General features: G+C 32.5%; 1 protein-coding gene across 2 annotated transcripts; it reads right to left on the bottom strand.

Moving 5' to 3' along the window:
- Window positions 1–22,290: 22,290 nt before the first annotated feature.
- Window positions 22,291–23,972, bottom strand: LOC127120188 (agamous-like MADS-box protein TM6). 2 transcript variants are annotated; one of them, XM_051050595.1, is made up of 7 exons: window positions 23,571–23,972; window positions 23,412–23,481; window positions 23,282–23,343; window positions 23,083–23,191; window positions 22,928–22,969; window positions 22,783–22,827; window positions 22,291–22,686 (listed from the first exon to the last, which is right to left on the bottom strand). In XM_051050595.1, exons 1-7 carry the CDS (start codon window positions 23,756–23,758, stop codon window positions 22,498–22,500), a joined length of 705 nt encoding a protein of 234 aa, XP_050906552.1. In that variant the 5' UTR covers window positions 23,759–23,972; the 3' UTR covers window positions 22,291–22,497. The 2 variants fall into 2 exon arrangements, with proteins under 2 accessions (XP_050906552.1, XP_050906553.1); XM_051050596.1 differs by having other exon boundaries at window positions 22,291–22,683; window positions 23,571–23,953.
- Window positions 23,973–24,746: the final 774 nt, after the last annotated feature.

The raw sequence follows: 24,746 nt of genomic DNA on the forward strand, positions 1-24,746 counted from the left end.
GAGAGGAATTGAATTTTCATTAGGGTTATGTGTGAATCTAAACAAGAGTAACATCTATGGAATCGATATGAAGGAGATTTTTTGTATGCTACATCAATTTCTTATCTTGCAAGATTTGTACCATTCCATTTATGTTTCTTGGGATTCCAGTGGGGGTCAACCCAAGAAGAAGGGAGACTTGGAATCCCATATTGGCTAAGTTGCGTAGAAGATTGTCTTCATGGCAAGGTAAACAAATGTCACTAGATGTAAGAGTGGTGATGATAAATGTTCTTCTAATCAACATACCTATATATTACTTCTCTTTCTTCAAAGCGTCTAAGGCAGTTTTAAATGAAATCATGAAAACCCAATGTGCTTTCTTATGAAGAGGTGAAGAAACATGCAGGACCTGAAGTTAAAAATTGTTAGAGATTCAATCTTTCCTTTCAAAGCAAGTGGTATTGGAGAATTTTGAATGAGCATGACTCTATATGGGCTGACTTATTGTCTTATAGCTATGGAGATATTAAAAATAAGATTCTCTATGTTGCAGCTCCTTTAAGAGGAAGTATATACTTCTTTTGGTGTAGGCACTTGAAATTGGTAAGGTTATGTTTTATGGAGATCCAAAACTTGTTCAATAGGCCCCATTAATTGCAAGCTAGGCAATGGCAAAAACGTTGGTTTTTGGAAGCAACGTTGGATAGGTTAAGTGTCTCCAAATATCAAAGTTGCTGACATGGGTTGCTGACTTGAAAGTACTTGGATATGGAACATTGATTTCGACAAGGAGGACCTCAACGAAGAGGAACATTGATATTAGAATAATTTTGTATTTCTATTTGAATTCAATTAAAATTTGTTTTGCATTTCTTTTAATATTTTTTTAAAATCTGATTGTGGCGGTTTAAACCTCATAAATATTTTTTAAAATTTAATGAAAATGAAAATAAAAATGAAAAATGTTTTATATTTTAATTAAGAAGAGGGATTTGTGAGGGTGGTAGTCAAAATTAGACCATACTCATACAAATATTCGTGATATATAGAGGTGTTTTTACAATAAAAAATGGCCACTATTGTATTGTATGTGAGGTTTTTAAGGTGATTTATTAGTTATATTTCCTCCATAAAATCATGTTATCTTTGTAGTGATTGTATTCAATACTTTTTGGTCAACAATATTTAGTGACTTAAATGTTTTCATCAATCTCTTTCATCAATGTCTTTCATCAATTGTGTTCATGTTTCTTTCTCGTGTAGCTCATACTCCTCTACTTTTAACTTCCAAAAAATATCAGCGATATCCAATAGAATGAGAGTTCCTCATTTGAAGAAATATCAACTCACAAAAATAAGGTAACCCGTATGTTGCTTTAATAGAGAAACATTACGTTGATTTTTGAACACTTAAAAACTTCACTCTTTCCAACTCTTAAGAAGTGTGTTAAATACACATCCTTGAGACTAAGCCATGAAATATTCCATAAAATAGATTATTATGCAGGTGGTCAATGTTGATGATACTTTTCTAAAGTGAGTTTTTGACACTACTCTTGTGCAACTTCAACATATTAATATTGATATTATCCCAATTTTTACATAGGTCTACTTTACTATTTTGCAACATGGTTTTTAATCTCCGTATAATCAAATCAATAATATAAATTAAAACAAACTCTCTTAATTGTGTAAGACAATTGTATATTACAATAAGATACTAGTTTATCGTTGTACTCTTTAGATGCATAAAAAGTGAAACTCTCGAAGAATATGTTTGAGTCATATGAACTTTTGGATAGTAAGTGTTATAGCTCGATATTGAGCTTCAACATTGAATCTGACGACAATATTTTGCTTCTTACTTTTTTATAAAATTAAATTTCTAACAATAAGAACACAATATCCAAATGTAGATCGCTTATCATAGGTACATCTAACACAATCAACATCTATGTAAGCAACAATCTCATAAGTATCTTTGTCTTTGTAAAGAATACCTTTTTCAAGAGCTTCTCTAATTAACTACAATATCCTAAGGGTATATCACAGGGAGAGTTCAAAAATTGGTTCATTATACTAACATCATATGCGATATATGGCCATCTCAGGGTCAAATAATTTAGCTTTTCAACTAACCTCCTATGCCTTTAAGGATCTGAAAAGGGCTATCCTTAATCTGATAGAAGTTTGACATTTGGATCCATAAGAGTGTTAATTGACGTACAATATAGCATACCAATTTCTTCAAAAATATTCAAAGCATATTTTCTTTGGAAAATAACAACTATTTCCTTAAAATGAGCTACCTCAATGCCAAGAAAATACAACAATCTTCCTAGATCTTTAACCTAAAAGTGGTGGACTATATATTGTTGAAGTCTCGCAATTCCATCATGATCATCACTTTTAATGACTATATTATCAACATACATAACCATATAAATTCATTTGTTAGAGAAGTGTTTATAAAATATAGAGTGGCCAACTTCACTTTTAATCATGCCATATTGTTGAACCACATTACTAAATATCCTAAACCATGCTCGAGGAGATTGTTTGAGACCATACAAGACTTTTTGAAAAAGATAAACATACTCACGACACTCTCCCTGAGCAATAAAAACAGGTGGTTGCTCTAGATAAACATCTTCCTCCAAATTTCCATGAAGAAATGCCTTTTTCATGTCTAATTCATACAAGGGCCAATGACGATGACAACCATAGAGAGAAAAAGACGAACATAAGTCATTTTGGCTACAAGTGAGAAGGTTTCACTATAATCAAGACCAAAAACCTGAGTATAACCTTTAGCCACCAAGCGAGCTTTCAAACGGTCAATTCTTCCATCTATACCAACTTCAATCCTGTAAACTCAACGACATCCAACAATCGATATTCCTAGAGGAGATGGTATAAGTATCCATGTATGGTTAGATTCTAAGGCTATTATCTCATCAATCATAGTATGTTACCACTCTGAATGAGAAAGAGATTCACGAGAAGACTTATGAATAGTGATTCAAGAAATAGTAGAGACAAAGGCATAATATGAAGGTGACAAGTGGTGATAACTAATAAAATCAAAAAGGGGATAAGTATTCCAAGTGGAATGTGCACCTATACAAAGTGAAATATGAGATTTACTTATCATGGTAAATGGATCCGAAGTAGGAGAAGAAAAGGGGATATGAGATGAGTTACTCAGACCTTTTATATTGAGTGGACTGGTGGAAGAAAAATGTGAACAATGATGATAATTATAAATAGGAGATGAATTTAATTGTTCATTAAAAGTAAGTATGGAACTACCGAGATGAGTAAAGGAATATGAAATTGATAAATAGACTTACATGCAGTGGGCGATGCAAAGAAAGCTTCATCCTCAAAGAAAGTGACATCAGCAGACATGTAGAAACAATGTGTAGAGAGACAATAACACCAATATTATTTCTGAACTCTTGAATAACCAAGGAATACACACTTAATTAAATGAGAACTTTTTTTATCTATTCCTAATGTTAGATCATGAACAAAGTAAGTCAATCTAAAGACTCAGGGAGAGACTCAAAGCAATGGTTCATAAGGATATAATATAGAGTGAGAGACCTTATTTTGGATAGCGGGAGATGATATTCTGTTAATCGAGTACCATGTTGTGAGGACAATATCTCCCAGAACTTTGAGGGAACATTAACATGTATAAGCAGAGTACATGTTTTTTAAATTATATGATGGTGTTTACGTTCAACAATACCATTTTATTGAGGGGTATGAGGATAAGATCACTGATGTATTACTCCATTCTCAACCATAAAAGAATTAAAATATGTTGAAAATCATGGATCATAACCACACTATGATACCAACTTGAGAATAAGAAATTGATACTAAATGGCTTTATAGCTCTCAGCTTGGTCATATTTATATTGAGAATAGTACAGTGAGAATCCTTGATTAAGGAATATAAATCAATACACAATCAACTCAAATGAATACATATCAATCCTAATAATGACATAAAAATCATATCATATTTCAACCAAATCATATTACATCTCAACCAAATCATATCATATCTCAACAAATTCATCTACACAACTACAAATCCTTCATTGTATAGAGAGAATAATGTTTCTTTCACATAATCAACAAATTAAATGATGTTTGCATATAAATTGATCCAAAATGTTATTAATTCCACTCATACTCATCCACATGATTGAAAAAGATAATATTTATCCATAAATGCATCATTGTATCTTGTCTATCCTACAGACATATTAGTTAAAGTTGAAAAAAAAATTGATTGCATTAATCAATGAAAGGTATGTATCACACACAATTACTTTAGAAATAGACTTCTCTCATGTAAACAATAGCCTAACCTTTTCTAATATCTAAATAAAGTTGTTATGCTATTTATGTTTCAAATAAGCAAAATTTGTCAAAAATTCTAACTTTGTAAATGTTACACCAACAATGTCTAGTAATAGTAGTGAATACCTATTTGTTTTGTATATGTTGTCAAAAATCAATGTCAAATGACACATGTTCAACAACTTTAGAAAAACGAGATTTATCCAAAATTTGTCACTAAAAACATCTGAGTCTTCTTGGTTTTCTATCCAATATATATATTTTCCTCATTGTATTAAGTTCAATGATTGTTGCATTTATTATGTAAGAACCATTAAAAAAAGGTGATAGGTACTTGGTTTCTTATAAAATTGGGTGGCACGAGCGAATTTTTCTCTTATTCTATCTTTCAAAACACCATATATGTATCTCGATGACATGTTATACTTTGTCTCATCATGTCAGACACAAATATTCTTTCCTTCTCCTTTAAATGAACTAGATATGGATGACTTTCTAAAATACTCCATTTGGTCCTTAAAATAAAAAAGTTTATTTTTAGATTAATTGAATAATAAATGTAGTTGATTTATTATACAAACCAGAGGGAGTACGTCTTAATTCATGATCGTGAGTACAACATATAAATTTAACTATTCATCCTTCACCATTCCTATTTGAAACAAATCTAAGCTTGAATAGACATGTGCCCCCTTTTAAAACAAGTAATTGTTGAACTCAATAGTGGATCCAAACCAAAAATGTTGGGAGGCCCAACGTCACATCATTCCTATTTGAGTTTTTACCAGAGTCTTAGAAAAATCCGATTTAAACCAGTTATTTTGGATGATTTTTATCAGAATTTAAGAAGTTCAGTAAAGACATGCATCTGATATTCAAGAAATCTGGTATCGTACATTGATTATCAGATATATTAAAATGTCGTTATGCGCTCTTGGAATTTCACCAAAACCTATGTAGAATTTCACTGCACAATTGATAATGAAAGAAGAAAAGAAAAGATGAATTGGGGAAGAAAGAGAATTAGGGTTTTGTAGAAAAGGGGAAGATGATGAATATTTCTGCAGATTTTCTCTCTGCACTTCAAACTGAAGTTTTATTCAAATATGCAATTGCATTCTCACGTGTTTCAATAATAGGGGTTACTCCCTAAGCAAAAATTCAACTAACCTAATTCATCTTAAAATTACAAAAATAAGCATAAGTCAAAATCTTTGTCGAGCAACATGCTTCGACATTTTGACATAAACATTTCGACATTTCCTTGCCTCTATCGAGCAACCTGCTTTGACATAGGGAATTAAAATTCAACACACCACCTAATTCATTGTGTATAAACTATCTACATTCATCATATACCTTAATTTCTTGAACACTTCGACTTACACTCATTTCATTTTGATGTCTGCAATCTGATCCCAGTTCTGTAGTGTTCCAAGTTTAGCTTCACATCTACCACTTGCTCACGAAGATAATTGAACCTCACTTCAATGTGTTTGCTTCTTCCATGTGCTATCAGATTCTTGGCTAGATTGATAGCAGACATGTTATCGATTTTCATGGTAATTGCTCCATGATTCTTCGATGTAATCTCTTCGACCAAGTTCACCATCCATGTTGCTTGACATGCACAAAGAGAAACAACTATGTACTATGTTTCACACGATGATTGTTCCACTATTGATTCCTTTGTTGAACTCCAAGCAACTGGTGCACCACCTAACACAAACACATAGTCAGCTATGGATTTTCTATCCTTAGCATCACTACACCAACTTGGGTCAGTGTAACCCATTATCGTGAATTCTTTTCCTTCATTAGTTGCAGGAAACAAAATGCCATAATCGAGAGTTCCTTTGAGATACCTTAATATCTTGTTCGTCGCTGCTAGGTGTGATACATTTGGCTTCTATGTGAATCTACTCACCATACCTACACTGTATGCTAGATCAAGCCTTGTGTGACAAAGGTATCGAAGTGATCCAATGATTCTTCTGTACTGCGTTGGATCGACATCATCTTCATCTGTGTCTTTCAACAGTTTCAATCTGGGCTCATTTGGAGTCAAAGTTGGGTTGCATTCTTGCATCTTAAATCTCTTGAGTATTTCACCTGCATATCTTCTTTGGTGCATCATGAATCCTCTACTACTTTTATACAATTTGATGCCAATGAAGTATGAAATGTCGCCTAGACCATGCATTTCGAATTCCTTGCTAAGATCACCTTTAAAGTCTTCGATCTCCTTCTTGCAACTACATGTTATCAACAAGTCATCAGCATAAAGACATAGTATAAGCAATTCACTCTTTCTTCTTCTTACATATACTTCATGCTCATTTGTGCACTTCACAAATTCCTTCTCCCTTAGAAAGCTATTTATCTTCTTATTTCAAGCTCTTAGAGCTTGCTTGAGTTCATACAGGGCTTTATGCATGATGTATACTTTGCTTTCTTCGCCTTATTTCACAAACCCAACTGGTTGTGAAACATAAACTTCTTCATCTAATGGGCCATCTAGGAATGCACATTTTACAACCATCTGACACATATGTCAGTTGTTCATGTTTAATAGACCTATAACCAACCTGATTGTTTCAATTCTAGAGACAGGTGCAAAAACCTCGTCGAAGTCGATTCTTTCTTTTTGAATAAATCCTTTTGCCAAAAGTCTTGCCTTGTGTCAAGTTACTTATCCTTTGGGATTCAACTTCACCTTGTATACCCATTTCACATTGATTTCCTTCTTGCCTTGAGGCAATTCGACAAGTGACCAAATGTTGTTTACTTCGATGGACTTCGATTCCTCATTCATTGTTTTCACCCACTTTGAGTACTTCAATGCTTCAGCTGCATTGACTGGTTCGACACCTGCATAGAAAGCATAGTGTACCATCTCACCTTCATCATCGACCACATCATATGATGTAATCACACATTCTTGCAACCTTGCAGGCACATGTCTTATTTTTTGAGGCCTTCTTGTGTTTTCTTGACCTTTGACTTCTTCTTGTCGAACTTCTCTCTCGACTTCACTTGTTGGTTCTTTACATAAGATTCTCACTAAATCCTTCTTTACACTTTCAGTCAAATCCCATTCCTTAAGCCCATATATGATCACGTCCCTGCTAATCACCACTTACTTGTTCACTGGGTCAAACAACGTTTATCCTCCAGTCGAATGATATCCTATTAGGATCATTTGACTCGACTTATCATCAAGTTTTCTTCTCAACTGATCAGGCACATGTCTATGTACTATAGATACAAATACTTTCAGATGACTCAAGCTAGGCTTGACACCATACCAACATTCCTCTGGCGTGATTTGTTCTAGCCTTTTCGTTGGACATCTGTTCAAAATATATGTTATAGTCGACACAACTTCTCCTCATAATTCTTTGGGTTGATGCTTGCCTTTCAACATACTTCTCACCATATTCATGATGGTTCTATTATTTCTTTCTACAATTCCATTCTGCTGTGGAGTGTAGGGTGGCACCACCTCATGCACAATCCTTTCTTTCTCACATAATGTGTTGAAGTCAACACATATTCTCCCACCACCACCAGTCCTCTAAATCTTGAGCTTTCGACCACTTTGTCTTTTGACCATAGATTTAAACTTGGCAAATACCCCAATCACTTCACTTTTCTTATTAATTAGGTAAGTCCATAATTTTCGACTAAAATCATCTATGAAAGTGGAAAATTATATTTTACCTCAAATTGAATCCACCTAGATAGGTCCACACACATCAAAGTATATGACTTCAAGGATTTCCTTCGACATGCTTCCTGCATCCTTGCCGAAGTTGTTCTTGTGTTACTTTGCCTCCACACATTCATCACACACTTTGTTTGGAATGCCAACTTATGGTAACCTTGAAACCATATTTCTTCTTTTCAGATCTCTGATGTCTTTGAAGTTGAGATGGTCAAGTCTCTAGTGCCATGTCCATTTATCCCTGCTAGTTGCAGTTGCAAGGCACTTGTGCTCCATCACGTTAAGTTCAATCTTGAAGGTTCTATTATGAGACATGAGAGCCTTCAAGGTTAACCTTCCACCAGAGTCCAGAACTCTCATCATCTTGTCTTCAATCGACACTTTGTAGTTCTTTTCGACCAACTGCCTTATGCTAAGCAAATTGATTTTCATGCCCGGTATGTACAATATATTGGAAATTACTAACCTTTTGCCATCTTTCCTCAAAATTAGAACGTAACCAATACCTTCAGTTGCTAGAGTATTGTCATTTGCAAATTTTACCATGTTCTTCATTGGGGGTTTTATGTTGACAAACCAATCATTCATATTAGTCATGTGTGATGAGCATCCTAAGTCCAAGTACCATTGGTCCTGGAATCTTTCTTCATATCTTGTTCTGACCATCAACAACGTCTCTTCTTCTTCATGCTTTGCAAACTTTGCATTATTTTCATGATTCTTTTGTTTTTTAGGACAATCACTATAGTAGTGACCACACTTCTGACAATTGAAACACAGAATGTGACTTTTGTCAAGTTTTCGACCACCACCTTTTCCTCTACCTGCACCACCATATTTTCCTATACCTACACCACCACCTCTTTAGTTGCTTTGGTATGAGGACTTTCTATGATTTGACCAACCTCCTTCTTGCTTATTTCGACTGGTCAAATTAGTGTAGTCTCCTCTACCTTTGTTGTTGATACACTTCCCTTTACCTTTCTTTTCTCTTACTAGTTACGCCTGCAAAGCCACATCACTCTTCGACTTACCTGCAACTCTTTCAGCCATTCTTTGTTCATGAGATTCAAGCGTACCTTAAAGCTCTTCTTTGTCAATGTTGACAAGTCTTTCGACTCTTCTATGGCAACTACCACGTGGTCGAACATTGGAGTCAATGACCCCAAGATCTTTATGACAATTGATCTTGATGTCAACGCCTCTCCACATACCTTGATTTGATTCATCAGTTCCATAACTATAGTGAAAAAGTCATTTATGCTTTCATTGTCTTCCATCAGAAGTAATTCATACGTTCTTTTGTGAGTTTGTAACCTCAATTCTTTCACCTTCTCAGCGCCTCCAAACGATTTTCAAGAATTTCCCATGCTTCTTTCGCTTAATCAACATCACTCAACTTTTCAAAATTATTAGAATTAACAAATTGATGAATTATAAAGAGGGATTTAAAATCTTTCTTCTTCAATTCTTTGTGTGCAGTCTTTTCTTCATCCACCGTATTTTTTGGAAGCAGTGTCACTCCCTCTTTCACAACAGAAAAGAACCTTCATCTATTTACACCAATTCTCATAATTCGGACCCTTAAGAATTAGGAGACTCTCCGGAAAATGTCCATTCAGATGATTCATCGCCATCGTGTTTTTCTTCCCATGAATCGCTCAGCCAATGCTCTAGATACCAAATGTTGGAAATTTACTAAAACCTATGGAGAATTTCAATGCACAATTGATAATGAAATAAGAAAAGAAAAGATGAATAAAGAAAGAGAATTAGAGTTTTGGAGAAAAGGGGAAGATGATGAATATTTCCGCAGAGTTTCTTAGCAACAGAAAACAACCTTCATCTATTTACACCAATTCTCATAATTCGGACCCTTCAAAATTGGGAGACTCTCCGGAAAATATACATTCAGATGATTCATCGCCATCGTGTTTTGCTTCCCATGAATCGCTCAGCCAATGCTCTAGATACCAAATGTTGGAAATTTACTAAAACCTATGGAGAATTTCACTGCACAATTGATAATGAAAGAAGAAAAGAAAAGATGAATAAAGAAAGAGAATTAGAGTTTTGGAGAAAAAGGGAAGATGATGAATATTTCCGCAGAGTTTCTTAGCAACAGAAAACAACCTTCATTTGTTTACACCAATTCTCATAATTCGGACCCTTCAAAATTGGGAGACTCTCCGGAAAATGTCCATTCAGATGATTCATCGCCATCGTATTTTGCTTCCCATGAATCGCTCAACCAATGCTCTAGATACCAAATGTTGGAAATTTACTAAAACCTATGGAGAATTTCACTGCATAATTGATAATGAAAGAAGAAAAGAAAAAATGAATAAAGAAAGAGAATTAGAGTTTTGGAGAAAAGGGGGAGATGATGAATATTTCCGCAGAGTTTCTCTTTGCACTTCAAACTGAAGTTTTATTCAAATATGCAACTACATTCTCACTTGTTTCAACAATAGGGGTTGCTCCTTATTTATAGGTTGAGTTTGCTTGCCCGCTAAGCAAAATTTCAACTAACCTAATTCATCTTAAAATTACAAAAATAAGCCTAAGTCAAAATCTTTGTCGAGCAACATGCTTCGTAATTTCGACATAAAAGTTTTGATATTTCCTTGCCTTTGTCGAGCAACTACTTTGAAACAAAGAATTGCAATTCAACAAGCGCATCTTTTTTTCGAATTTTTTAAAATCCGGTAGGCGGTAGGGTTTTTAATTTTTCTTTTTCTTTTTTAAACTAAGTTTTTGACATTATTAACATAAACATAATACAATATAAACATGAATTAACATATCTTAACATAAGTTATCATGAACCTAAGTTTCAAAACACGACTTAACTTTTAAAATTGTCGGTACAATCACAATTCGAAAAAAAAATACATATAATCGCAAGAATTCATACAATAATATCAATACAAAAAATTTTATTTTATCTTCATAAATTCTTCTTCCTAATGCCTTATACGTCCCACATATGCTGTTTCCCATGCTTTTGCACCTTCACTAAAATTTTGTCTCCAACGGTCAGTGACGGGAGGCAATGGATAACTGAGTTAAAATTTCTCCTAAACCCAATGACTGTTGTTAACAAAACAAACTTCAATAAGATTATGTATACTCACAAACACAAATGGAGATACCCCAAGTAGGGAGAACGTGATATTAAGGTTACTCAGTAACGAGAACAATAACATATTATATCTAGAAGCAATAGGGTAAACTCATATCAGGAGTCGTCATCCATTTCTCATGATCTTGAACACCAAGCTAGATATTCACCATTTAAATGCGTCTGAACCAAGGACCATGAATCTTCACCCCATCCAAGTAAAGTTGCAATAGCACGGAAACCACAATCTCCATCAGACTCCATATTTAATATATATATATATATATATATATATATATATATATATAGAGAGAGAGAGAGAGAGAGAGTCATGTAAGGAAATAAGAAATTGAGACATGTAAAGATGCCTGCAAAACTTCCTAGGCGATTGACTTGATGGAGCTTTACTAGAAGATCTCTACTTCGTTTACTTTCCTTGCGAGGCTTAAGCATACTCCCAATGCAAAGGATCACGATGGACATTACTTTATTTCCCCTTTTTAGTCTTCTTTAGTTTCTTTTTTGGCTTGTACTTCACTAGTGGTGGATACATGGAAGTTGTGCATATATATGTTAGTTACCGAAAATTTTTCTTCATTACCCTCTAACCAACAATATCAAAGGTACTAAAATACCTCTTCAACTCTTCACATTCTTTTTCTAAGTCCAATTGTCTCCCACTATCTTATTTAATGACTTCATGCTCTTCAATGTATAATTTCTTGAAAAAATATGAATGGATTCTAATGGAACAAGGTCACCTTGTATTTGAAGACCTCCAAGTTCACACGCACAAGGTAAAATTGTGAAATTTTCAATACTTACAACTACATTCACCGAAAATTATGAAATTTCCGGGAATTACAACAAAATTCTAGAAATTGTGGAATTTCTGGTATTTGCCACTGAATTCTGGAAATTGAGAAATTTCGGGTATACAGTGAGTGAAACTTGTTCGTTTTTTTCCTGCATAACTTATTCAATAAAAAAGCTTTCTGATAAAGTATATACATATAATAAAAATTGTGATACATACAAGAATACAAAACAAACTAGGATGACTTCCTAACTTCATATTCCTAGTGCCTAACGCGTCCAGCATATGTTGATTATCATGCTTTTGCATCTTCAATACAGTATTGTCTCCAACGGTCAGTGGCGAGAGGAAATGGACAAAACGGTTTCAACTTTACCTGAACCCAATGGTTGTTGTGTAATGATTTTATGTCTTCTCGTATACATAGGTGAAGCTAAGGTAAGATAGAAAATGTGATGTAAAGTCTCTTTGACAGGGAGACAAATACGACATTGTATCTAAAAGCAATAGGGTTACACATATCAAGAATCGTCATCTATTTATCAATACCCTGCACATCTAAGTGTTCTACTCGTAACACATTCCTAACTATAGGTACCGAGTCATAGAACAAATTAGAAAATAATTGAGGATGTTTATGAACTTTAGTATCTAACTCTTCACCTCATCCATGTAAAGCTACAATAGCCCGAAATCCATAATTTCCGTCGTCACCCATATCAATAATGTCATAAATGTATGGATGTAAGAAATCAGGAAACTGAGACAAGTAAACATCTCTCGAAGATGTAATGGACGATTGACTTCTAGCCGGCATACTTGACAGCTGACTTCCAGTTGGTTTAATGCATGATCTCTTTGTAGCCCGACTCCCCTGCGAACCCTCACCATACTCCCACTATGGAGGATCATGATTCATCACTCTCTTCACCCTTTATGCTCTTATTAACTCCCCTCTTTGGCTTGTACTTCACTGGCGGTGGACACATAGAAGTTTTGGATGGATGTGTTAGTTCCCAAACCTTTTTCTTCAACACCCCCTGGCATACAATATCCAAAGTACTGAAATATGTCTTCAACTCTTCACACTCTGCTTCTAAATCCAATTGTGTACCACTTTTTTCATGACTGACATCATGCTCTTCAACGTGTAATTTCTTCTAAAAAACATGAATTGGTTCTAAAGGAACATGATTGCCTTATATTTGGAAACCAGCAAGTTGAAACGTACACGGTAACCCATGTGTTGTTCTAATGAAACAACCACGTGCATCTTGGCTTGAACCAACAAATTTTACCCTTTCTAGTTCCTTTCTAATGTGTTGTATACAATGTCTTGAAATAAAACCATGCAAGTTAGTATAAAATTGAGTGTTATACCAATGCTCAATATTGACAATACTTTTTTGAAACGAGACTCTGATTGAACTTAGTTGCAACTTCAACATGGTATTCACAACATCCCAACTTTGGCATAAATCTCCTTGGCTTTGTAGTTAACATGTTTCTTAGTCTCCAATGAGAAAACTCCGCCCTAAAATCATAAATAGAAATATATGTTAAATTATGTTTAGTAATGTAACAACATCAAAATGACGTTCGTGTACCTGTTCGTTATTGTGTTCCCTAAATGAGTGACTCTGTTAGTCAAAGCAGCAGCAAACCTTTCTTTATAAGGTGTCAACCCTGTTTCACTCACATACTTAACAAATAAAGGAATATCAACACAAACAGTCTCACAGTGCTTCAAGTGTTCGACATACTCAGTTTCTCCATTAGCATGCATGATGTTGTTCTATAGATCCATGACATGTTCTTGTCTTTTTGATTTAACATACTTTTTATATTTCATACTAACGTTTTTTGAAATATGGAATGAACACAACATATGAGTTAAATTTGGAAACACAACTTCCATGGCATTCATCAACGCAAGTTCCTGGTCTGTCACCACAATCTTCGGTAAAAAATTCTCAGAAGAGAACAACTCTTTGAGCTATTATAATACACATTTTAATTTCTCCTCCCCTTCGTGTTCCAAATAGGCAAAGCCTACCGAAAACGTCAACGTTGTTGACGTAACACCAACAATCTCAAGCAGTGGTAGTCGGTACATGTATGATCACAATGCACATAATCAAAAATTTGATAAATCAAAATACATCCAAATGATATCAAAAATCAACATCTGGCAATTACCTATTTGTCTTGTATGTGCAATCAAAAATCAACACCAAATGAAACATATTTAACAACTTCACTGAATCATGATGTGTCCAAAAGATATCAGCAACAACATTTGAGTCTTCCTTATTTCTAGTCCAGCACGTGTATTTTTCTCTTTGAATAAGACTCGACAACATTTGTATTTCCGTCAATGGACCTCTCTTGCTCGAATTGTATGTAGCTCTAATTTTATACACTTGGGAAACACTAGCGAGGTTTTCTGGATCTTTGTCTTTCAAAGCAGAAACTATGTATCTTGGAGCCATCTTGTACTTCGTCGTGTCATTCACAAACTGTCACTCATGATCTTTTAGGCGACCTAATATGTCATGACCTTCTAAATCCATAGATATTTTTTGATTGTGCAACCCACACCTAACTATCACTTTCCAACCACTACCACCTGACACAGATCTCAGCATAAAAGGATATTTAACTTTCATATTATAAATGCCTTCTGAGAAATTATTGCTTTTAGATGTATTCTTCGTTTTGTAGTTTCCTCCTCTCTCACAACCCATGATCAATTTATCTTTCCTACCTCGCTTCTCATTTGCAATATCAGAACGAACAGTCACAATAATAATACCATGATGTTTACCAATAACTTGCGTTCATGCTAATACTTCAGACCGGGACTCATATATCTGTCATTTACAACATATAAAAAGTATATTATCTATTTCATATAGAGACGGGAAAATGTTTAAATTAAACTTGTTACATAGAAAACATATCGCGTCAGTGGTGAAGAACTGCGTAAAATATGTACAGAAATTTGTAGAAGATCCAGTCAGACCATAAAAGTAAAGCATTTTTCGTCAATACTACCAGAAATTTAGAGAATGGACAAAATTTCCAGTATATTAATAAAATTTAAAATTTCCGAAAGTTTTAGTAGTTTTTTGAAAATTTCAATAATTTTCGGTATGGGTTTGGAAATTTCAATAATTTATGGAAAATTTAATACCAATGGAATTTTCAAAATTTTCGATATTTTCTCATTAAAAATTTACAAAATACTGGTAAAAGTACTTGATTTTAAAAAAATGCGAAAAAATTATCGAAATTATCGTTTTTGACATTTTAGTAAAAATGAAATTTTTTGAAAAAAGTAAATTTTAATTGTTAATAATAGGGACAGTTTTGAAAATATAAAAGTACGAGGGTGTCCGGATCTCTTGGGTTTCTAAATGTCAATATCATTTGGGTCCGATTGGTATTTAATACACATTATCAACTCTTGATTTTTTACAATAACATTATTATTATTATTATTATTATTATTATTATTATTATTATTATTATTATTATTATTATTATTATTATTATTTAACAATGTTGGCAAATACTAATATTCTTATAACACATATTTTTTAAGGGACAGTTGAATGGATGTGTATGATATTTTATAACTAGATTGTTCATTCGTATGGTTAAAAAGTTTACTTTTCTTCTAAAGTAATCTCCATTTTTTTAAAGGAAAGATTATTATTGATTTTTCTCTATTTTTTAATAATATTATCTTAAATTTTTAAATGTATTAACTATTTATTTTATTAAAATAATCTTAATTATGTTATATAATTTTTTAATGAATTAATGTAGAAAATTTTAATTAATTGGCTATTATTAAAAATAAATTTATAAAATAATACCAACCGTCTGCAAATTTATATTTTAACCAAATTTATTATTTATCATGATTTATTCAAAATGGTTCCACATTTAAGAATCTAGAATACTTCTTCTTTCCCAATTTATAAGAATGAAAAAATAAAAAGCGTCAAAATTGTTGCATCAATACGGCAAGTGCATCCCTATTGCAATACAAATAAACAATGGTCATGAATTGAACTCTAATAAAACCATTTATCAATTCAATTAACACAGGTCGATTGATTACTACAGTCACTCAATAAATTTCTTATATAACTTAGATAGTTAAAATTATAATTTAAATGGTTATGAGACAAAATTGAAAACAATAAGGGAACAGAAAGATTTAAGATTTAATTTATAAAAATACTAAAGTATCTGATTTCACTCATGCGAATCATAGAAATATCTTTTAATTAATTTATAATTTATACTCTATTGATGTGATCCATTTTAGCCAATTCAATATCTCCTCACCATACCTTTTCTTTCTATAGATGTCTTGTGATATTTTGCAAAGATAGTAAGAAAGATATTCAAATCATTAATCATTTTCCTAAAGAATATCTTTTAGAATTCTGATCAATATATTAGTTCAATTAAATTTATGCTTTATAGTGGAGGTATTTTAAATCTAGATTGAGGCATATTGAAGATATATTTAGATTTATTACGGGACAAATATCAATTATTATTGAAAATACATATCATAATTGTTGAAAAAAAATATCACTAAGTTGAACCAACCATTGAGGTTAGGTGTGATTGTATGTATGATGTTTTCCACCATGGTAATGTGTGATTGTATGGTATGATGCTATCTATCCGAAATGGTTACTTTAAACAATCGTAATTGTATGTCTCAACCTATCACAGCGATTACTTTAAACAACCGTTGTTGTATGTCTTTTAATAAATTAAAAAAAAAAATACAGCAGTAGAACAACAACAACAACAACAATAACAACAAGAACAATAACAATAACAACAATAATAACAACAATAAGACCAACAACTACAACAACAACAACAACAATAATAATAACAACAACAAAAATAACAACAAGAATAACAACAAGAACAACAACAACAACAAGAACAATAACAAAAAGGACAACAAGAACAATAACAACAACAACTAACATTGCTAACTTGAATCCATGTTTTTCTTGTTTCATTCAAGTTGGAGAAGAGGTGATGGAGTTCTGAATTTTTTTAATAAAAGAAATGATATTTTCGAGTTTTGTTTATGGAAGAAATAATGTTTTCGAGCTTGGTTTAATGGAGAAATAGAGTGTCGTAAATGGAATAAGATGTTTGGAAGTAGAAGATGAAGTTCATCTAAGTTTGAAGTTCATATAAGTTTTAGGTTCCATGCGGATCACTAATGATAGTGTCTTGAGCCTTGATACTCACTAAATCGATGACAAATATTTGTTTAAGAATGGTGAAGAAACTCAATAAACACGCTTATGTAAAGTGGCTTAAAAATAAATAAATAAAAACTGTAGGTTCCAACCTATCACATGAGGTACTTTAAACAACTGTTGTTGTATGTCTATATTTATCACAACGGTTACTTTAAATATCAGTTGTTGTATGTCTTTTAATAAATAAATAAATAAATAAAAACAAAATTGTAGGTGCTAGGATTTAAACTCATGGCCAGACGCCACTTTCCACCACAGTTGGAAATTTCAACCGTGGTAAAAAATGACTTTAAAATAAATAAATAAACAAAAATGTAAGTGCTAGGATTCGAACGCATGATCGGGCGCCACTTTTCACCACGATTGATACATATGACCGTTGTGAAATGTCTTTTAGTAAATATAAAAAAAAACGCCCTAGAAAAATTATTACCACGGTTAACCTGAAGACTGTTGTAAAATGAGTGTTACGGAAAGTCTATTTTGTAGTAGTGACCATTTAATTATCTAAGAGTTTCAATATTCAAAGGTAAACCTATAGTTCATCATCTTAAGATCATAACCGATAGAGTATGAGTCAAGCTAGCTACTTGGAAGAGCCACTTTCTTTCTATGATGAGTAAGGTTTAATTGGTCCAGTCAGTCATACACGACATGCTTATGTATAGTCTTAGTAATTATGAATGGTCAATCAATCTTCTTAACAAACTATATAATGCATCAAAAAAATTATGTGGATAGGTACCTTAGATAATAAATTACTAATTACTATATTAGAAGGTTATTTGTTCATCTTTGTCTGAAGAAGGACTTGGTTGGAGAGATATTAAGACAATAAATAAAATCCATTGCTTATATCTTTGTTGGAAGTTGTTAACTAACCATAATCAATGGTCTTCAATGTTTATTAGTAGATACTCCAGACACACAAAAAACCAATCATGCATCATATTTCTTTTTTTCATGTTGGCATGACATTTAACATTCATTTTCCTTTTTAGAGGAACACGGTCGATGACAGGTTGGTAATGGAAAGAACATTGATTTATGGACTGACAATTAGTTAAGATACAAAATTAATGATTTACACCTAGTATTGCTAGCGGATATTCAATATATGCAAATTACTAAGGTAATTCAATGATTCAAGACATCAATTATAATGTTTCTTATATTAGAATAAGATTTGGTTATGCATTTATACCTTGAGTTTTGATGATAACAATGTTGTATTTGTGTGAGAACAATTTTGGTACCCTAATGGTTTGTTGTTGTGTAGCTTTTAACAACCAGTTTCGATTCTGAGTATATGATGTGCAACGTCATCAATTTATGAACATTGTGTTCCAAATTCCGCTTATACGTCAGTCATGAGAAGTTCTTAAAGATGTTCAAAGTTGCTGCTGCAATGATCTTTCTGATTCTGTGCTGATTCACTCCTGAGAAGCTTCTGAGTAGACGTTATGTTGTTGCTGCAACATTCTTTCAGTTTGTGCTTCTGGACGTGACTCTGATCATTAAGCTTCTAAATAATGGCAAGTTTCTGAAGTTTTATTACTTAGTTGAAGATTCTTAAGATCTTAAGCCTGGCGTTGAGGTTATCAAGGTTCTGACTAAAGTGTTTGGAGATTCAGAAGATTCTAAAGAGACTGAAGATCTCATGTCAGACTACTGACGTTGTCAAGGTTCTGACTGAGGATTTTAAAGTATCTGAATCTAGTTGTATGTTTCTTCATTTCATACTTCATCAACTTTTATCAGAAGTCAATGAACTTGAAGATAAGATCAAATGGAAACGTGATCAAATAGTACATAGTACAAATCAAATATTCTTTCGACTAACTAATTTCGTGGGAAAAACAATACTATACATCACATATGTCACTGAATTTGTGGGCAAAGGATAATACACAATATCACTTCTTTCACCATCCAACAGTGATCAGCCGCTCTATTTGGTTTCCCCATTTTGCCCTCCAACGGTCTTCTCCTTATGCTATATAAGTGGGACTTTGAGACTTGAAGAAAAACAAGAATACTTAAGCGCTGCAAAACTTGACAAAGTTTATTTGTGAAAAGCTATCATTTTTATACATCGTTTTTATTTAAGCATTTATTTATCATTTATATAAAATCTGCTTGTATAGAAGCAACTTATAACACACAAAGTATTATTCAAATTATTTGTTTGATTCCTTAAGGAGACTATGGTATAGTCGGATTCTTTAGAAGACAAAGAAAGTTATTCTTTGTGAGTCCTTAAGGAGACTAGGGTATAGTCGGATCCTTGAGAAGACAAAGAAGGTTATTCTTTGTGATTATTGTAATTAGTTGATTATAGTGGATTAAGTCCTTGTGTATAAGGCAAAATCACTTTGGCGGGTGGATTGGAGTAGCTTTGAGTTTCAAGCGAACTAGGATAAAAATACTCATGTTTTTATGCCTTTGTTATTAATATTTAACTAGTGTTTTTGAGTTGGTAAAAAACTGTTGTTTTTAAAATCCAATTCAAACCCCCTCTCTCTTGTGTTTTTCACACCTTCACTTTATGGCTTAACTATTTTGTCTCCTCAAATTGTTGAAGATAACTTGAAGATTAACTTGTCATTTGATTATACTATTGCTAATAAAATCATTTTGACAAGATTTGTAAATGGTGATCTATCTTTTAAAGAGTACTACAAATGTATCAGGATGAATTACATTGAGCCTTCTCGGACAAAATTAATTTGACATCCTTACATACTATTTGTTAAGTCATTAGTGACTTGGACGCTAATGCATAATATTATTGTAACAAAAGGCAACCTGATTTGAATGAGAATGAATATAGTTTCAAGATGCTCTATCTGCAGTTATGATGAGGAAGCTGTAGACCACTTAATTCTTAGATGCAGGATCGCCTTAATTTTCCGGCATTGGATGAAGCAATTGTTTGGTATGAACATTGATGAAAATAGTTACAAAAGCTTATTCAAACTTTATGGTAGAAGTTTGAGCTTTCAAATTTAGAATCTGATCATGACTCTCATCATAATAACTTTTTGGAAAACTCAGCTAAAAAAAATGATATCCGGTTTCAAAATGGTAAACTATACTTTGATAGAGACATTCTTCATGTTGAAAAATTAGTCTATATGGAATATACTTATTTCAAGGGACACATGTATTCTTCAATTCACGAGTTCATAATTATTAAATGCTTTAAAATCAATGTCAACCTCCTCCCGCACCTAGAATCATACAAGTTAATTGGTGATTTTCTAGTCATAATTGGATTAAGTGTAACACTGATGGATGTTCAAGAAAAAATCCTGAAATATGAACTTATGGTGGCATATTTATGGGTAAATTAGGTTTAGGAACATTTTTGGGAGATTTCTCAACTAAGATTAGAGTTTACATCTCCTTTCAAGTTGAATTACACGGAATCATCATTGTTATCGAATATGTTAGCAGGGGGAATTGGAGAAATCTTTGGCTTGAAAACTAACTCAATACTGACCATTTATCATTTTTTAATGTGAATATTGTTCCTTGACATATTTTAATTAAATGAAAGAATACTTTACATGTTATATTTTTCTTTAGATTTAAGATATCTCATATTTTCAAGAGGAAAATGCATGTGCAGATAGATTAGCCAATAGTTGTTTTTTGTTGATTATGACACTTGGTGAATTTCACTTTCTATTTGTGCTTTTGGTAGTTTTTTTAAAGATAGTTTGAGAATGTCCAACTACTCTTTTTGGTAGTTATTTAATGGGTTAGATTTTATGTCTCATATCCTTTTGGTTTATTATTTTTTTATTCAATAGTTTATCCTTATTAAGAAAACCTATGCTTATCATCTACATATGAAATTGTGTTAATTAACCATGGTGAGTTTATCTATAAACTTATAAACTTGTTAAAGGGAAATTACTTTTAACGAGATTGATAAAAACATGTTTATAAATGAGAAAATCTTCACCTTACAAATCATTTTTAAAAATTCATGTTAGAATCAACCAGAAGTCTTATATGACAATAGAGTTTCGTTAAAGATCCATTAGACAATTTATTATTAGGTTACTGCTATCAGACCATCTACCATTTATATTTACATAATATTTATATTCAAAATAATTTATTTATTTTTTAAAAAAATAGCAATTGATATTAAAATTTGTTAAATAAAATAAAATTTCAGGGAGACAAGACAATTACAACAAAATAAAATTTCTCTTATTGAGAGTTGAATTCAAGAACTCACTCCCGCATATTAAACGAGTGATTTAACCAACTGAACCAGAAGAACTTATTTTATTTAAATAGCTTCATTTATGTGATTTTTTTAAATTTTAATATTAAAAAATAAATAATAGTAAAATAATGAAATATTTAAAATAAATTTTTAAGAAAAAGCTATTTTAACCAATTTTTATTTGAAATTTTTTTAAATTCTTTTTTAAAAACTTAACAAAATAAGTCACCATGCCTAACTAGAAAGAGTGTTTGCCATACTAATCAATCACCAAGTCCTTCATCGGTGCAACACAACTTCCCAAAATAAAATGGATTGTTTTTATTTGTGCATCAAATTTTGAAAATGTCGTTGATGTTAGAGAAGATGGACATTGTGAATTTTGTGTGATGTTAGGGTTACTTGGCCGGTCTCTTAAATCTCACTTTGCCCTTCAGAAGAATGTCAATGTGTCTTCTACATATATCTTCAATTTGCAACATATCCTAATGTGCAATCAAAACTCTTAACTTCTTAAATCTAGTCCTTCACATTCACTATATGCAAATGTTGCATCAAGTTAACACATAATAAGTACAAACTCTAGAAGAATCTCTTATCTATTGATGCATCCCACTGCCACAACACATGCACTCAATTCTTTCTCTTTAATATTACCTGTCACAAACTTACCTATCTATGAAAAAATATCAACCGATATACATAACTTACTCACACAGCAACATAAACTTATAGATAAAATTAAATACATTCATTCAGTTTTTCTTACCACACTTCTGCTAAATTCATCAAATAAGCTAGATGGAGAGTTTGGAACCAACTTCAAGTTTAAAGCAATAATATTACAAACTAATTAACAAGTACTTAGCTAGATGATTACAAACTAATCTTGGTTCCATTAATTAATCAAGCGAGGCGCAAATCGTCGTTTTTAAAGGCTTCTCCTCCTCCTCCATGGTGGTGAGGAATATTCATATGAGAATGGTGTTGACAGAATGCATACAAGGTGGAAGCACCATTGGCCAATGCAACTGCTGATTCCTCATCTCCTTCATCATGGAAAAGAAATTGTGGATGGATCACACACTTTTCCTTCTTGTTGTTATTCCATTCACAGAAAGTGAAACAAAAAAATGGTTAAGAATTAGAACAAATAATCAACTTTTTTAGCTTAAGAGAAAAAGTTCTTACTAGTTCAAGAAGGAGGTTTCCATTCATCTGCTCCAAGCTTCTAACCTGCATATTAGTTTATTTGTTTCATCAAATTCACAAGACCAAACGCAAAACAAAAAACTGAATCATAGATTTTGAGAAGCTAAACTGATATATTGCTTACCTTTTTCCTACATGTATCAGTCCTAGTTTTGATCACATGGAACTGTGAAACAGAAAGCAAGAAAAACATAGCATTGATATCAAATTTCATACCTAAGTAAAGTGTTATGAAGCTTCAAAATTCAAGATCCATGAGATTAAAGATTACTATTATACCTTCCTCTCGCGTATTTTGGCAATGGAAGAAACCATATCTTCTTCAAGACTTCTCAGTTGCTGGAAACTCAGATCATCCAACTCCAAACCACCTTCACCTATTCTATGCCTTCTCAATTCACAAGATTTTTCATAAATCAAAAGTAGCAAAACAAAAACATTAATCAATAGTATATAGCTGCATGAGTCATTAATTTACCTGATCTGTCTTCTAAGTTTATTGTTAATATCCTTCAGTTTCTTCAAGTTCTCAAGCATTTTCTGCAGCCACACAAGTTCACAATATTGAAAACTTCAAAAAATAAAAGCACAAAGCACAAAATCTTTACCTCATAGTGAGAACGCCACAGATCAATATCCCCCAAAGTCTTCTGATACTGATCAATGATCTTCTTTGTACTGATTCAAAAGTCACAAAAATTATATAAATATCTATAAAAAAAGGCCATATATATAATTAAAAAAGAGAGTAAATACGAGAAACATACGAAAGACCAGGTGTGATGTATTCATGCATCTTGTTGTTTTTGGAGAACATGATGAGTGAGACCTTAGCATCACAAAGAACACTAAGCTCATGAGCTTTCTTGAATATACCATTCCTTCTCTTTGAGTATGTCACTTGCCTGTTTGTTGGATTCTCAATCAACTTTATCTCTATCTTCCCACGACCCATTTTCAATGACCTTGTACTTGCTATGTTTCTTCTCTTCTCTTCACTACTTTTTCTCTTTCCTTTTCCAAAGAGAGAGACTATAGAACTAGATTGCAATGAAAGTAAAGACTAAAGAGAGTTATTATTATCTGAGTCTATAGTTATCACAAGTAGTACTATATTACTGAGTGGTGTGACTCGTAAACATTATTATAAAAAAGAAAAAAAAGAAGGGTTTCTTAAAATGGAAATGTAGTGTATGCTGAGAAAGGAAAAGTAGGATTGGAATGTAACTGCAAATAGATTCTAAATTGGTGTGAAAGTGAAAGTAGTGTGTGATAAGAAGCAAACTCCAACACTGTTATTATTGGACAGCTGCCACAATCTAATTACTACTTCCTATCTACCTCTATTTATTAGGCCAAGTACACTGTACAATAAACTTCATCATATCATATATGATACTCCTATTTTGTTTACATGTTAACTAAATGTTGTTTGCACCCTTGGAGGATACACACAGTCATGATTATTATGGAACCTAAATTGAGGTTTAGATGGTGCATGCTTATGTTTGGATAATTATGTTGGTTAAAGTGCTAATCTTGGTTTGCTAGAATTGATTGTGTACTTGAGGTTGAGGGCTATTTGTTTTGTTTGTTTGTCTGTCGTTACTCATTTACTCAAAGAAACTAACTACTGTTTGGGTTAATTGCCTGCTTTGTTTCAGTCATGATGATGACAGTCTCCACTGGATGTTTTATTTACTCCAAACATAGTATCACAAATTAGTGATCAACAATGTGATTTTATAAGTTAGTGAGATTTACTAGTGATGATGAATTATTGAATTAGTGTGACTCATTTATAGCTTCTATCTATCTCAGAGATGGACATGAGATGAAGGGTGAATAAATGAAGCAAACTGATATTATTTAGAGCATTTTTAATGGTGAAATTCAATAAAATACATATTAGGTTTTATACACTACTTTAATGGATTTTCTGT

The sequence above is a fragment of the Lathyrus oleraceus genome, chromosome 2 (assembly GCF_024323335.1).
Source record: "Lathyrus oleraceus cultivar Zhongwan6 chromosome 2, CAAS_Psat_ZW6_1.0, whole genome shotgun sequence".
Lineage (NCBI taxonomy): Eukaryota > Viridiplantae > Streptophyta > Magnoliopsida > Fabales > Fabaceae > Lathyrus > Lathyrus oleraceus.